The sequence below is a fragment of the Tyto alba genome, unplaced genomic scaffold (assembly GCF_018691265.1).
Source record: "Tyto alba isolate M040663 unplaced genomic scaffold, T.alba_DEE_v4.0 Super-Scaffold_44, whole genome shotgun sequence".
In the NCBI taxonomy this organism is placed as follows: domain Eukaryota; kingdom Metazoa; phylum Chordata; class Aves; order Strigiformes; family Tytonidae; genus Tyto; species Tyto alba.
The window spans coordinates 1,821,876-1,837,425 of record NW_024881320.1 but is presented as its reverse complement, the minus strand read 5'-3'; the positions used below and the strand labels follow the sequence as shown (position 1 = coordinate 1,837,425).

General features: G+C 59.1%; 1 protein-coding gene across 6 annotated transcripts in view; it reads left to right on the top strand.

The window, feature by feature from the left end:
* FAM222A (family with sequence similarity 222 member A) overlaps window positions 1-13,460 on the top strand; it is a 29,365-nt gene extending 15,905 nt beyond the window's left edge. For 4 of the 6 annotated variants that reach the window (XM_042805275.1, XM_042805274.1, XM_042805269.1 and 1 more), the window contains exons 2-3: window positions 247-371; window positions 11,955-13,460. In XM_042805275.1, coding sequence (XP_042661209.1) covers window positions 290-371; window positions 11,955-13,174 — 1,302 coding nt within the window. In that variant the 5' untranslated portion in view covers window positions 247-289 and the 3' untranslated portion in view covers window positions 13,175-13,460. Of the gene's footprint in view, window positions 1-246; window positions 372-6,616; window positions 6,679-11,954 lie in introns of all 6 variants that reach the window. The other 2 variants (XM_042805270.1, XM_042805273.1) reach the window with 1 other exon arrangement.
* The last annotated feature ends 2,090 nt before the right edge of the window (window positions 13,461-15,550 follow it).

Genomic DNA, 15,550 nt, shown 5'->3' with positions numbered 1-15,550 from the left:
TTTGCAGGAAGCACAAATCACCCTCTGAGCCCTTCATATTTATTTTATATACCTTCATATCTATTGCAGGCTTTCCGAGTGATTTATTTCTCTCCGAAGGAGCAAAGGGCTCCTCTGAGCAGCCGTGGTGCTCCTGCCCTCCAGCTCCTCCGCCCGGGGAGCGGCCGGGCGGGCAGGAGGGGGGTGGTGGGCGATGGGACGGGCGGGTCCCCTCGCCTCTGACCGCCGTGTCTCTTCTCTCGGCAGGACGCGGGCCGGCGGCGGGGCTGCCCGCCGGGACACCCGGACCATGCTGGCCTGCCTGCAGCGCACCCAGAACCCCCCAGCCCAGCACCTCGCCTGCCCCAACAAGGCGCTGGAGCCGCGCAAGTGTAAGTACCCCGCGGGGTTTGGGGTGAGGAAGGGGGGGCGGGGGGGTGTGCATGCCCGCGCCCGCTTTGATGCTGCGTCCCTTATTGCTAAAGACATTTATTTAACTGATAATTAAAAAGAGCAGGAGAAGCGGGGAGGAGGAGGGGGGGGAGGGGAGGAAGGAGACAAGATAAGCAAATTAAATTGGGTTGCTCTGGTTGATAAGTCGAACTTCAGAAAATGTTGCAGAGCTGTCTGGGAAGCGTGGCAGCAGAGGATGCTGCTGTCGCCGGCTCCTCGGCCCCCCAAACCTCCCCGGCCCTTCCCCCCCTAATTACTTTCCCCGTTTTCCTGCAGCTCGCCTTCCCCAGGAGCTGGCCTTTCAGATAAGCTGTAAACTAGTTACATTAAAATGGGATCCAAAAGGTCACTCCAGTAAAGCACCTGTCTCTCCCAGCCTTTGTCTCTCAATCCAAACCGTGATTAAATGTATATTTAATGAGCCTGCTTTAGGCAGGCGTGTTTGACCTCCCCGGCTGGGAAAGACGCATTAAGATTCTCAAGTGATGAATGTGTGTTTTAAAGAGGGGAGTGGATATTTTTCTGCTGGTCTCAGTTGGATTTTTAAACATTGCCGGCTGAAGACAAATCAGCTGCTAAAGCTCTGCTTGTTAGTCTGTGACAGCCCCCAGGCATTTGTTTAATGATCTGTATTTTCCCAGGGATGTTTTTTCCCCCCTACCTGGGCACCCCGACACAGCCGAGGGAGCTGGGTGCGGGGTGTGGGTGATGCTCGGCCACCCCGGGGAACCCCGGCGTCTCTCCGGCAGGGCTTGGCTCACACCGGTATCCAGGAGGATTAATTTTTTGGGTGAAGCACCCCAAGCCCCAGCGCAGCATCGCTGCGGGGAGCAGGGCACCCAGGCCAGAGGCAGGTGCCTCCCGAGCCGTTTGCCCCCCGAGCACCCATCAGGGTGTCAGCTCATCGGGGGTCTCGCCGAGTCTCTAAAGCGGGTAGGTGCGTGCGTGGCCCCTCCCCGTGCGCTCGCGCTGCGTCGGAGCTCGCGGTGCCGCTCAGGTCTCCTCCTTATTAGTGTCTGGAAGGAAAACGGATGTTGCTCTTGTAAAATTATTCCTAATCCGTCACGCCCCAGCGGCTTGCGGCGGCGCAGGGCTGGCACAAGGGTCCGGCTCCCGGCGCGCCTCGTTGCCACGGGCTAATTAGCTCAGCTGGGCCCGCACGGTCCGAGACCTGTGCGCAGGCTGAGCCTGGCAGCGTTTTCTGGAGATGGGAAGAGTTTGGCACCGGGCGTCTTTGTGTCGAGCCCGGTGTGATGCTGAGGTCAGGATACAGCCTCCTGTCCCTGCTTGCAGCTCGGAGCCGGGGCCTGACTCGGCTCGTAGGGATGCTGAGGAGCAGCACCCCGGGGATGGAGCCCAGGAGCACCCTCCTGCCAGGGGGGTTGGTGCTCCCCAGCATTTCCCACCTCCGCCAATACTAAAATAAGAGTTGGGGAGCGGGAGCCCGTACGTGGTGACACCCCATGGGTGGGCAGAGCTGCTTTTGGATGCAGCCACCCATGTCTTGGGAGGGTCCCGGTGCCGGGGGGGTCCCTGAGCTGCGTGGGAGGAGGGCAGCTTGCAGAGCTCTCACCCCAAGCTGGACCCCAGCAGGCATGGGGGAGCGGGGATTTTTGACTGATCGCACCCCATCTCTCAGGGCAGGACCACGCTCGCCCAAGATCTCTGAGGTTTGTCCCGTGTCAGGGTGCATCCCCCCGGGGTGGCCGAGCTCCCCGGCCAGCCCCCTGCGCCGCCCTCACCGCCGCCAGCCAGGTCACCTTAATCAAAGTTTAGCTGCCGGATGTTTCCGCTCATTATGGGCAAATCCAGCACGGCTCGCTCCTCTCTGCCTCCCGCTAGTGCAAATTAAATTGCAGGTGACATCCAGGGCCACGCATCTGGTTTGGAATACGATTTTGCCTTCTTTATTTATGGCACCTGCGGCGAGCGCGGTGCAGAGGGGCCGGTGAGCCGGCGCGCGCGGCCGAGCCTCCTGCCTCCTCCTAAATGCCTGTGTAGGTAATCGACAGAGATAGTGTTCTCTTAAAACGAGGCACAATTTAGAAGTGCCTCTGATTACTTAATTTGCTCCTGAGTATCTCAGTAATTATCTTTATGGGTCTTATTTCTGTCCTCTGGCATTGTTTCTGTCGATATTAAATGAGTCTGGCTCTCAGCACATTGGCCGTCTGGCCCAGCATCACTGTGAAATCCTATTATCCTGCCCGCGCCGCTGATTAATTTTTGTATTAATTTCACGTAAAAGGTGAGCTGACTAATTTTCCTGCCCGTGCTGGGAGCTGCTGGCCCCGGCGCCTTCACCCCCTGATTCTGCCCCTTGGCTCTCCTGCTAATTACTCTCCCCCCCCATCTCTGTGCCCCACACGCCGACGTGGCTGCGTCCCAGCGGGCTGGGTGCGTCCCACGAAATCCACCCTGTTAAATGCCGGAGGTGCCTTTGCCACGGTGCTCGCCGTTGCCAGCTCCTGGCAGCAGCCCGTTTCCCTTGCTGGTAATCCCAGGGCTGCGCCGCGGGCACCGGCCCGGCCCGGCAGCGTTGCATCCTCGGGGAAGGTGCCGAGGGGATAAGGATGAGGATGCAGGAGGTTCCCAGAGCCCTGGCAGCCCTGGCTGCGTCTGCCCGCCTCCAGCCGAGGAGCAGGAGCCTGCGGAGAAGCAGCATCCTCAGGAAAATATCACGTCCAATTAACTCCAGCAGCCTGGTCCCTTTTGATTTTATTCTGTGCGCATTACAGGAATCCTGAGCTTTATTTAAATTATAAATCAAATAATACCACTCGGCTTGGCCAAACTCTTTGCTGCTCTTGCTCTCTGCAGTAACATAGCAGAGGCTTATATTTAATTAAATGTTACTTTCCATGTGCCCTCCTTCAGCCTGCGCTGCTCTGCCGTCAGCCCCAGGCTGGGCGGGGGGGCAGGATGCATGGGATCCATACGGAGCTGGGAGTTACGGGGAGCCCCCTGAGCCCCCTCTGTGCTACCATCACGTTTTGCTGTGTGAGCATCAGCCGCCACCTCTCCCCGCGCTCATCCTTCTGGGGGGCTGGAGGGTGCTGGGGGTCCCGTGGGACCTGGCACCTCAGTGGGGACAGTGGAAGAAGCTCTTTGGGGTGGCGTGAGCCCTCTCAGGGCTCCAGCTGGGTCGTTAAAACACTAATGAGAGGTGATGTCCGGGGCTCAGAGAGTGACAAAGTGCCGGGACCTGGCTCCAGGGTCACCCACACCTCTCCCCGCTTGTCCGTGGGGACTTTCATCAGTGATAAAACTGTTTAATTGCATATGGGATAAAGCCCCGTTTAATGGCTTCTCGTTACCCAATTCTACTTATTCCAAGGGCATTTTCATTAAAGTAGCTGTAGCAAGGCTCTGCTTTTGTACACACCCATAAAATATCATTTTAATTTCATGAGGGGTTACACATGAGTGAAATAAGATTAATTCTTTCATTTTCAGTTTCTGGAAGGGATCGGTTAATGATGGTTCTGTGTATTTATATACGTGCCATAAAAGGGAGTTCAATTAACTGCCGTGCCCAAAATGTGCTGTTGACTTGCACTTTCCTTGCCAGGAAATGCTGCAAAACCACTTTTCGATCGGTCACATGCGTGGTGGGGATGGATGGGTGAGGGGGGTGCTCCTTATTGCTGGTGCAGCCTCCCCGGGGGTTGACCATCTCCCACGAGATCGGAGCCTTGGTCTTTGGGTGGGCTTTGCTGGTAACGCCCCGAGGATTTGGTTTGTGTCCAAACTCTCCAGGATTGCACCAGCCCATCGATGGCGGAGCCGGTTCCCGCGCACTGTGTGGGGGCTGCAGACCCTGGGGTGGGGCACCCGCTCCCCACACCCCATTCCCCCGGGCAGGGACAGGGGGCCGTGGGCACCAGCAGCCCTGTGCGGCGTGCAAAGCCCCTGTCTTAAAATTAATCAAATTTAAACTAATTTATTCTTGATGATGGAGCGGAGGGGCTGGGGAGAGGCTGGGGGGCTGCTGGATGTGGTGGGGTCCCTCCAGGTCCTGGGGTCCCCTCAGTGGTGGGGTGGCATCGGGGGGGGGCATTGGACAGTGTTGGGTGTCAGAAGGGTGACATTGGGATAATATCAGGGTGGCATTGGGGTGGCCTCAGGGCTGTGCTGGGGCAGTGTTGGGTGGCATTGGGACAGTATTGGGGTGGCACTGGGGCAGTGTCTGAATGGCACTGGGGTGGCATTGGGGTGGCCTCAGGGCTGTGCTGGGGCAGTGTTGGGTGGCACTGGGACAGTATTGGGACAGCATCATGGTGGTGTTGGGGTGGCATCTGGGTGTCATTGGGGTGGGAGCGTGGCAGCATTGGGGTGGCACTGAGATGGCATCAGGATGGCATTGGGACAGTATCAAGACGGCGATGGGACGGCATCAAGGTGGCACTGGGCTATCAGGACGGCATTGGGGTGGCATCAAGGTGGCATCGGGGCAGCAGTGGGGTGGCACGGGCACATCCTCTTGGCCACGGTGCCGTCCTCCCCCCCCCTCACCCCCCCCCCCGCCCAGCACCGTTCGCCTTCGCTGCGCCGGTGGCACGGCGCGCGGCGGCGCGCGGCACTAATACCTCGTGGAGGAGACAAATGGGAAGTGACACGTGTGTGTGTAGACGGGTATTTGTGGTGACGCTTTGACTGCAGATAATAAAGTGCTCGCCCTGAGGTGATCCAATTCAGCAGCCGCCTCGGCAGAGCCGTGCGCCGTCGAGGGGGAGAAGAAAGGGGAGGAAAAAAGGCCCGTCTGAAATGACATGTCAGCCTAAAAAGGGAACGTGTTAACGGATGAATATCTGGGGACGGCGAAGCCCGGCGCTTCCCTTTGTGCTTTGTCATGAATTTTGTTGTCTTTGCAGATTACGGCTCCTGCGCGGCTGCCGCGCGGGGTTTGCCACCTACGTTTTATTCAGATGGATTTCTCCCGCTATTATTTCTGTAGTCGGTTTTAATTTAAGCCCCCGAAGCCGGGGCGCGTTTGTCTCTCGGCTCCTCGCGCCGAGGATGCTCTGCCGGAGGATGGGTTTTGTCCTGGCTCCGCATGGTCACTGAAGGGGTGGGGGTCCTGCCGATGGTGGGGAGGTTTCTTGCAGTGGGGATGCGGCGTTTTGGGGGGGGCGGCTGTGATGATGCTGAGGGTGCTGGTCCAGGGGTGGGTGCTGTCCCTGCTGCTGGGGCTGTGCTTTGGGAGGGGGTGGGGGGGGCTGGGGACCGCGCCGGTGTAGGGGCTCCCCGACGCATCCGCCGTGGCGCGGTGGCCTCGGCGCCACCCATCCTGGGGACCGTCACCATAGAAACCACCGCACTTTCGCAGGGTGGGAAAGCCGCCGTGATGTGACAGCAGCCCGACCTGCCTGGCGCAGAGCGAGGGGGGTGTCAGCCACCCCCCCCCCCCTCCGCCCGACTGCACCCCAAAACCCGCTCTGGGGACACACAGGACCCACGGCGGCTCTCCCCGGGGCTGGGGGGTACACACACCCCCATACCCACCCGTGGGTCTGGGCAAGGCAGCATCCCCCAGTGACCCTCCCCAGTTCTAACTGGGACCCCCTGGGATTCACTCAGCTCTTGGCCAGGGGTCGCCAGCCCCCTGCTCCCTGGGGTGGGCTGGGGGGGTCCTGCCAGGGGCTCAGGGCAGCCAGTTTCTGCCCAGGCAGCTTTGCCACCCAGACCCAAACTTCCAGGACTTTACTGCTTTCTTAAAAAATATAACAGGTTTTGTTTGTTTTCTTCCAAGTGTTTACCAAATATTGAGGTTTCTTCCAACCGTTTACCAAATACTGAGGTTTCTTCCAAGTGTTTTGCAAATATTTAGGGTTTAGCTCTTCCAAAATCTGTTCCCAGTGTTGCAGGCAGAGAAAAAGGGGATTTTGATGCTGTTGAAGCTTCAAAGACATTAGGATCTCCTTGATGCGAGGGGAACAGGGAGCCTGGTCCCAAAGCCAGGGGACGAGCTCTCGGCTCTTGCCGAGTTTAATTCATTTGGAGGCTGCAGCACTATTATTATTTAATAAGAGCCATTGGCACACCGATCACTGAGCGGCTGCTCAGGTCCCCAACGCCTCCTCCTGCCTCTGCTCGGCGCGCTCAGCGTCGCTCCCCTTCCCACCCCCTCCTGCCCCTGCGCAAATTAAAAATCCTGCCTAATTGCTGCCCTTTTGCCCCGCAGGCTCGGGGAGGCAGAGCAGGAGGGAAACACGAGCTCAGCGCTGGAAACACCAGCGCTTTCCTGTAAGAGGGGCAGGGCAGGACTGGGAGGGAGGGTGAGGATGGGGAGGTGGGGGTGAGGTCTGGCAGGATGCTCCGGGTAGGGCAGGGTGACCCCCCCGGGAAATGCCCCTTCCTGGGGTGAATGTGGCGATGGGATGAGGGGAAGGGAGGGTGGGCAGAGCAGCCGGGGCTCCGTGTTGCGATTTTGGGTGGAAAACAGCGCTGGGGCATGGCTCTGGCTGCTGCAGCTCCCCAAACTTCCCTGGCAAATCCACCTGAACCCACCGTGGTGCTGAGCCATGTCCCTGCCAGGACACCTCTGCGGGGACAGACCTGCCCGGAGCGGGAGAGAGGGGCTGCCAGCCGGGCACCCCGCACGCCGCGGCACTGGGAGGAGACTGATCCCACTGGGCAGCTCTCCCCTTCCCCAGGATGGGGTTACCCCCGAGATGGGGGTGCCCTCTGCAGCCAGGACATGCCCGGGGCTGCGCTGAGGCAGGACGAGCGCAGCAGCCCCAGCAAACCCTGGGGTGAAAAGGGGTGAAAAGCGTTTTTCTTCGGGGCCACGGGAAAGCGAGGTGCCGGGTACCTTCCAGCTGTGGCTTCGCCTTCAGCAGCTTTATAAAGATTTACTGCTGAGATTACTTTTTTTCATTTGTTGCAAAATATTTTAGTGCTTTCGATGTGTAAAAATAAGGTTTGTCCCATCTTATCTCACAGAGGAGAGAAGGAATGAAAGGGGGGGAATGAGGCAGCATGCCGTGGCGGCTGTTAACTGGTTCAGTGCCACGTGCTGCCACCACATCCCTGCTCGGCTTGTCCTTGCTCAGGGCTGAGGTGCTGCCGACGCTGATCCCCAAGATGTCACCCCCATGCACCCCAATATCTTGCTTGACATCCCCTTTCAAAGTGGGGCAACCACCCGGGGAGCGTGGTGGCTCCTGCAGCATCGTGGCCTGAAAATTAAAGCCATAAATTGCCAGTGCAGGCGCTCGCCCTCCTCCAGGGAAGAGGGGGTCCAGCCAGGGATGCTGCCACCAGTACCAGGCTGGGGGGCACCCGGGGCTTCTGGGCTGTGGGAGCAGCATGGAGCATCCTTCCTGGTGCTGAGCATCCTTCCTAATGTCAAGCATCTTTCCTGTCCTTCCTGGTACTGAGCATCCTTCCCAGTGCTGAGCATCCTTCCTGGTGCCAAGCATCCTTCCCAGTGCTAAGCATCCTTCCTGGTGCCGAGCATCCTTCCCAGTGCTGAGCATCCTTCCTGGTTGTGAGCATCCTTCCTTATACCAAGCATCCTTCCTATTATCGAGCATCCTTCCTGACGATGAGCATCCTTCCCAGTGCTGAGCATCCTTCCAGGTGCTGAGCATCTTTCCTGGCGTCGTTTTGATCTCACAACTGCTTTAACCAAGCAGACACTGATTGCCAGAGCCCCGATGCTGCCGCTCCTGTGCTGTCACAGAGCTCCTCGGGTGCCAAATTGTTCGCCTGACTGACAGCTGAGCAGCCCAGACAGGTCTATTATTTCTATGGGGCCCGGGCCCCGCGGGCCTGCAATTTAGGTCTGTGCTATTAACCCTGCCTTGTTCTCCACTTTGTAACTGCTTTAGTGCCTTTAAAAGTGTGCAGTTAAAATCAGGGTTAATTAGGGGCCCAGCAGCTGGGCTTCGCCGGCGCCCATTGTGTCCCAGCAGAGCTGGGGCCGGGGCTGGAAGTAATTGGGGAATGTTGTGGGTTTGTGCCGGCCGACTCCCATGCCACGCAAGCCCCGGATCATCGGCCTCTGGTTAGCCTTGGTCCCTCCTGCTGCAAGGATGGCTTCAGTTAGCTTCCCTCCCTTCCTTTCTCCCCATCTTTTCTTTTTCCCTGGCCCTTGCAGGCTGTGGCTGCAGCCAGGCACAGCGCGGGGGATGCGGGAGATGAGGGTGATGCTGGGAATGCAGGGGGTCCAAGGGATGGGGGGGATGCTGGGGATGGGGGGATGCTGAGGGTGCAGGGGGTCCAAGGGATGGGGGGGACACTGGGGATGGGGGGATGCTGGGGATGGGGGGATGCTGGGGGTGCAGGGGGTCCAAGGGATGGGGGGGAAGCTGGGGATGGGGGGATGCTGGGGATGGGGGGATGCTAGGGGTGCAGGGGGTCCAAGGGATGAGGGGGATGCTGGGGATGGGGGGATGCTGGGGGTGCAGGGATGCAAGGGATGCTGGCAACACACATGCTGGGGAAGGCTTTTGGGGTTTCTCAGGTCACCCCCATCCCCATCCATCCCTCACGCAGCCACCCCCCATCCCCATCGGATGTTTTTCCCAGACCCGGCTGCTCCGAGCACGGCAGGGCCAGAGCTCCCCGACCCATAAACTGAGATTTATTCTGGATCGCGGCACTGGTGGGGTCTGGGATTTACATCTGTGTCTCAAACCGGGTTTGGTGGCCAATTTGCTAAAGTAAAAAGTTGTTTAGCTGGGGGCATAATCTTATAAGCCTGTGCTGCCATTATAATGGCTTCTCGTTTCTGCCTGGCTTTCCAATAATGCTTTGAGCAGAAGCTCGGAGTAATATAAAAAGCCATTGGATTATTACTGCGGGCGATGCATTTTCCATTTACAGTAATAAAATACTGAAGAAACAAAACAATTTAAAATTCCAATAAAATTCAAACCAAATCTTTGGCTGCTGAGCAGATTCAATTATTTAGCTGTTATTGAGTGCAGGCTGGAAAAATAGAGCAGGTCAGGGAGGGAGGGGGAGCGCGGAGCTGGGGGTGTGCCGGCCACATCCCATGGGAATGCCGGCGAGGGAGGGAGCAGGGAGCTGGGGAAGCATCTTCTGGGAGAAGTGGCTGTTGGTGGGTGCCTGTCCCCGGACCGGCGCGCTTTTGGGGTGGCAAGAGCTGGGACGGTGAGCCCGGCAGAGGTGACCCGGCCAGGGGTCCGCGGCACATCCCGGCCAGCCCCGGCGTGGCGGCTCCGGTGGGTCAAGTTGAAGGGGATGGGGCGGGTAAAGCCGGCGGCGAGCGGCTGGTGACAGGCTGGCTGCCTGCGCCTGACGGGTGACGGCGGTGGTTCGGGAGAGTTTGCATCTCGCAGTAATTACAGCCCGTTAGAAAGCAGTAATTACCGTGGAGAGGGGGAGCGGCGGAGCCGTGCAGCCGCCAGCGCGCCGGGAGCCGCCGGGAAATCGGTCGCTCTGTAATTTTCCCGGCGGGGGTTCGGTGCGTCACCCTGATATGTGACAACACACCGAATTGGTGGCTTGTCACATCCAACCCAGCTGGCGCGAAGAGGCGACAAAGGCGGCTCCCGGCTGCGCCCCCCACCCCCCCCACACCCCCCCCGGCTGGCTCACGGGCGGCCGTGGCAACTCCCCAGGCACACGCCGGCACCGGGGCTTGGCGGTGGGACACCCCGCTGTCACCTTGCTTGGGGACAGGGTCATGGTGACCCATGCTGGGGAGCCGCAGCACCCACGGGTGATGCCGCCTCCCTCCCTTGAGCAATAGCCTCCCCACCCCCCCCCCCTTTTTTTTTTTTTTTTTTCCCCCCCAATTATTTTTGCTCGGAAAGGAACGTTTCCGTGAAACGGGCTCATTAGGGATTCTGCGAGCGTCACCAGCTAATTAGTGTCATGTTAATTGAGTATTCACGATGCTGCCACCTCCAAGGACAGCGGTGCCGGCATGAAGGGGAATGCAGATGTGCGTGGCTCACCGTGCCGTGCCGGTGGGCAGGGGGGGTCCCGCTCGCAGCCCCCCCGTGCTCCACAAGTGCCACCCGGGCTCCGGAGCTTGTCGGGGGGTGGATATTCAATGCCCGGGACGCCGCGTGCCTGCACGTGTCCTGCCGTGCCTCCTGGCAGCTACCTTAAATCCTGCTCAGAGGCCCTGGTTTTAATTGGCTTAATATACTCGTTAATAACAACATCTATTTAAGACACCTGTAAAAAGCCCATAACATTAGCTTAATGGGAGGAACGGCTGGTGACCGCTCCGCCGTTCTGCCTGTTAAATTACTGCTGCCCCGCTCTGATGGAGAGGACGGAGAGCGGCCACGGCCTCGCTCCTGCGTCTCCCCGAACATCACCCAGAGGGGGGGTGACGCGGAGTCCTGCCAGTGCCCCAACTTCCCCCCCTCCCTCCCTGAATCCTGGATTTGTGCCCGGACCCTTGCGGGCGGGCGCCTCGGAGCGGGGTCGAGCCCCGGGCGCTGCAGGGCCGATGTGAACGACTTCGTTAGGACGGGGCGGCTCTGCCCCGGTGACTTGGCCACCCAGCACGTGGTGGCACCAGGAATCGCTGGTCCCGGTGGCAGCCGGGGCAAAGTGCTCCCCAGTGTCCCCGCGGGGACGGTGGGTGCCTGCCTTCCCCCGGGGTTCCGTGGGGCTGCGCTGCCCGGGAGCCTCCAAAATTGCGGGGCAGCAGGGGAAGCGTCCCTAGGAGGGCTGGGGCTCCTCGGTGGGGGGGGTGCCAGCCCCAATCCCACCCCCCCCCCATTTGACCATCTCTCCCTTGCAAACCCTGGCACCAGGTCTGGCATTCCCAGGGTGCTGCAGATGTCCCCGGGCAGGGCCGGGGGGGTTTTGGGACCGGCTCGGGAGCAAACGTCATCCCCTGTGTGCCGGTGTGTGTGTGCACGCGCTTCTGTGTGTGTGTGGAGATTTTAAACACCTAATTTATTCCATCTATTAGATAGATTTTGTAGATTTAATCATTTTCACAGTTGGTGGCTCATTGGATACTCAAGATAAACTCCAAATGAAAGTATAATGGGTACGACAAATGAGTTTTCACACCAGAATGGCAGAAACTTGCTTGGGAAAGAGTTTGAAAGGAACAAAAATATATACATATATAATTTTTTTTTTCTGCAGTGGCTTTTGCTGACTCCAGTAGGTTACCACAGTTAATTTCACCAGTTTTGTTCATCTGTAAAATTGCATAAAAGTGACATTTTTGTGCTCATTATAGGAACTGCTGATTTATGGCTGGTAAATGCAATGCTTTTCCATTTTTGGTGAGGTTCTCGTAGCAGCGCAAAGCACCCATGAAATTGCTTGTATAATGTAGTTTAAATCCAATCTCGGAGAAAGATTCCCCCGTTGGGTAAAGTGACATTTCCATTCTCCACACCGAGTTTATTTTAGGCCACTTACAAGTGACTCCGTCAGCGGGAGGGGGCAGGTTGGTGCCGTGACCTGGTTTCTGCCGGGAGCGGGTGGGAGCCGGGGCGGGGGGCGATGGGTGCTGGGGCACCGGGTCCTCCGGGCAGCACCGGATTCACCCTACGCTTTTGTTCCCGTAGGCGAGACGGCGGCACCCATGCATTCCCCACGCTACCCCAGCCCCGCCGAGCTGGACGCCTACGCACAGAAGGTGGCCAACAGCCCGCTGACCATCAAGATCTTCCCCACCAACATCAGGGTCCCCCAGCACAAGCACCTTAACCGGACGGTCAATGGCTACGACACCACGGGGCAGCGCTACAGCCCCTACCCCCTGCACGCCGGCGGCTACCAGGGTCTCCTGGCCATCGTCAAAGCCTCCGGCAAAAGCGTGGTGAAGAATTCGGAGGGAAAGCGGACTAAGCTCTCGCCCGCCCAAGTCGGAGTCGCTCCCTACCCCGCGTCAAGCACTTTAGCTCAAGGTCCCTCCTGCGCCGGGCAGCTGAGCTACCACGGTGGCCCGAAGCAACTGGAGGGTCCCGTGCCCCCCAACGTGACGGTGGCGGCCTCCGTGCTGCCGCTGGCGGGCAGGAGCCTGGCCCTGCCGCCGTCCAACCTGCCCTCCATCCAGAGCATCATCTACCAGATCAATCAGCAGTGCCAGGCGCAGGGCGCGCAGCCGGGCTGCCCGGCCGTCGTGGCCGCCAACCCCAGCCCGGCCAAGCACGGCGCTTTCCCCGCCGCGTACGCCGGCGCCGTCCTGCCGGAATGCCGCAAGGAGCTGGCGCTGGGCTCCAACCCGGCCGCGGCGCTGGGCCCCAAAGCGGGCGTCTACCCCGAGGGGATGGACTACCTGGTCTGGCAGCAGAAGCAGCAGCAGCAGCAGCAGCAGCACCAGCACCTGCGAATGTACAGCGGGGGCAGCAGCGGCGGGGGGGCCCTCAGCAAATCCCCCGAGACGTGCGCGGGCGCCTCGCGTCCCTACGGCCTGGGCGGCGCAGCCGAGAAGGTGAGCTCGTCCCCGTTGAACTGCATGCACGGCAACTTCTCGGTGGGGCAATACTTCGCCCCGCCCTGGAACAGCATCTTGGTGACCCCCAACAGCGACTGTTACAACCCGCCGGAGCTGGGGGCCGGGCCCCGCGAGCTGGGGGTGCCCCCCGCCGAGGGGCTGCCCAGCAAGACGCTCTGCAATACCTCCATCCTCAGCAGCAGCCTCCAGTCCCTGGAGTATCTCATCAACGACATCCACCCACCCTGCATCAAGGAGCAGATGCTGGGCAAGGGCTACGAGACCGTGTCTGTGCCAAGGCTCTTGGACCACCAGCACGCCCACATCCGTTTGCCCGTCTACAGATAAGGAACCGATGCTGCTTTTCCCAAACCCAGGGCGAGGACTTTGGCACGAGCCGTGCTCCCCTCCGGCACCGCGCGGGTACCGGACTGTGGCAGCGAGGGCAGGGGGGACGGGGAGGGGGACACGGGGTCGGCTGCCAAAAGGGCTCCCGGGACACTGGCATTTCACCGGGGTCCCCAGACTGGATACACCCGCAACCCGCTGGAAGCCGAGGACGAAGGACCGCTTGTCTATATAACTCAGAAATCATTTTATCTCCACGAATGTGAACAGGGAATCGCTACGAGTTGCTGCTATCCAGGGAGAGGAGGCTCCGCTCCGCGCACCTGCGGGAGCCCGGCCGGGTCTGTGTGGGGCAGAGCCCTGTGCCGTGCCTGGCTGGGAAGCTCACCGGGATGCTCACCGGGATGCTCACCGGGATGCTCACCGGGATGCTCACCGGGATGCTTACCGGGAAGCTCACTGGGAAGCTCACTGGGGAGCTCACTGGGGAGCTCACTGGGAAGCTCACCGGGATGCTCACCGGGTTGCTCACCGGGAAGCTCACCGGGATGCTCACCGGGGAGCTCACCGGGATCGGGTTGCTCACCGGGTTGCTCACCGGGAAGCTCACCAGGATGCTCACCGGGTTGCTCACCGGGTTGCTCACCGGGAAGCTCACCGGGTTGCTCACCGGGTTGCTCACCGGGAAGCTCACCGGGTTGCTCACCGGGTTGCTCATCGGGAAGCTCACCGGGTTGCTCACTGGGAAGCTCACCGGGGAGCTCACCGGGAAGCTCACCGGGTTGCTCACCGGGAAGCTCACTGGGAAGCTCACCGGGGAGCTCACCGGGAAGCTCACTGGGATGCTCACCAGGAAGCTCACTGGGAAGCTCACCGGGTTGCTCACCGGGAAGCTCACCGGGATACTCACCGGGAAGCTCACCGGGAGCCGGTGCCAGCCCAGCAGCCAGCCGGCGCGGTGGCCGCAGGGAGCTTGCGCCTGACCTGTAGCTGAAGTCCGTAACTTGCACTGCTTTGATTAAAGCTAATAATTGGGGACAGTCTGGAGGCTATTTAAGAAAAACACTTGAAAACTTGAACAGATTTTTTTTTTCTTTCTTTCTTTCTTTTTTTTTTTTTTAGTTGACTAGGCTGTACATCTACATGTTGGCTGCTACAGAGTCTCCTCCCACCCCTCTTCCTCCTCCTCCTCCTCCTCTCGCCCAGCCCTGTGTTGGCCACCACCTCCTATTCCTGCTCAACCGGGAGGTTCGGTGCCCCCGTGCCGGGCACCCAGTGGGACCCCCCGGCCCCAATCCCACCCCACGGCACCGCTGGGAACCCACCTGGGTTTCACACTTCCAGGCTGGTTTTTTTTTCCCCCCCTTACTGTCAGTTCTACCTTGGTTCTGAGTTAGAGTCGACCACGGTACCGGGGCGCTCACATACCTCCTTTCTTCTTTTTTTTGGGGGGAAAAAAAAAAAAAAAAACGAGTTCCAAAATGCTCATTATGGTCTGTTATTCACTATGTGTAATTATGTGTTTAATAGATTTATTCATTTAAAAAAGGCTCCACACCACAAAATACAAAGTGTTTTGATGTTTAAAGGAAAAAAAAGAAAAATACCCCGATGAAACCCAAGGTGATTGTGCTCGGAAAAGAGGTACTGTATCCCTGAAAGGCCTGTTCAAGCACTAAGTGCATTTACAAATCTCTGAGAATGTTTTTTTTTTATACTAAAATTGACCATTATATTCTACTGTGAGAAGTGCTGGCTGCACTATATTGTTTTAAAAATGAGAGAAAACAAATGAAGAAAAAAAAAAAAAAAAACAAAAAAAAAACAACACAAAACCCGCAAGCCGTGTGTCCGGATGGTGTTTTTCCCAAAGTAAAACCAGGATATCGCTGGACGTGTGCTCTGGAGTCTCTTTGCTTTGCTGTGGCCTCCCCTGGGCCCCCCCTCTAGAGCTGGCCCCCCCCCCCCCTTCCTCCCGCAGATTTATAGGAGCACCTATAAATAACTTGCTAACGATGCTGAGCCATTAATCCGGCCCCACTAGGTGCCACTGGGTGGGTGCACATGGCCCAACTCCCCCCACCCCCCCCACCCCCCCCCCCGGGATTAGGGCTGCTGTTGCTCACCCCTCACAGCCCTGAGGGCTGGGCGCTGGGGGGTTGGCAGGTACTGGACCCCCATCCTGGCCCCGCCGGCGCAGTGATGGCACCTCCCCGGCCACCCATCAGCCGGGGCAAGTTTGCCCCCCAGTTTCTCCCTGGGAGGTGCTGGGGTAGGATGGGGGGGGGGGAGGGGGGGGCTGCTCACCCCCCCACACACACATTCTGCCCTGGCAGCAGCTCCCCAGCCCCAACAATGAGGCGGTTGCATTCGGAT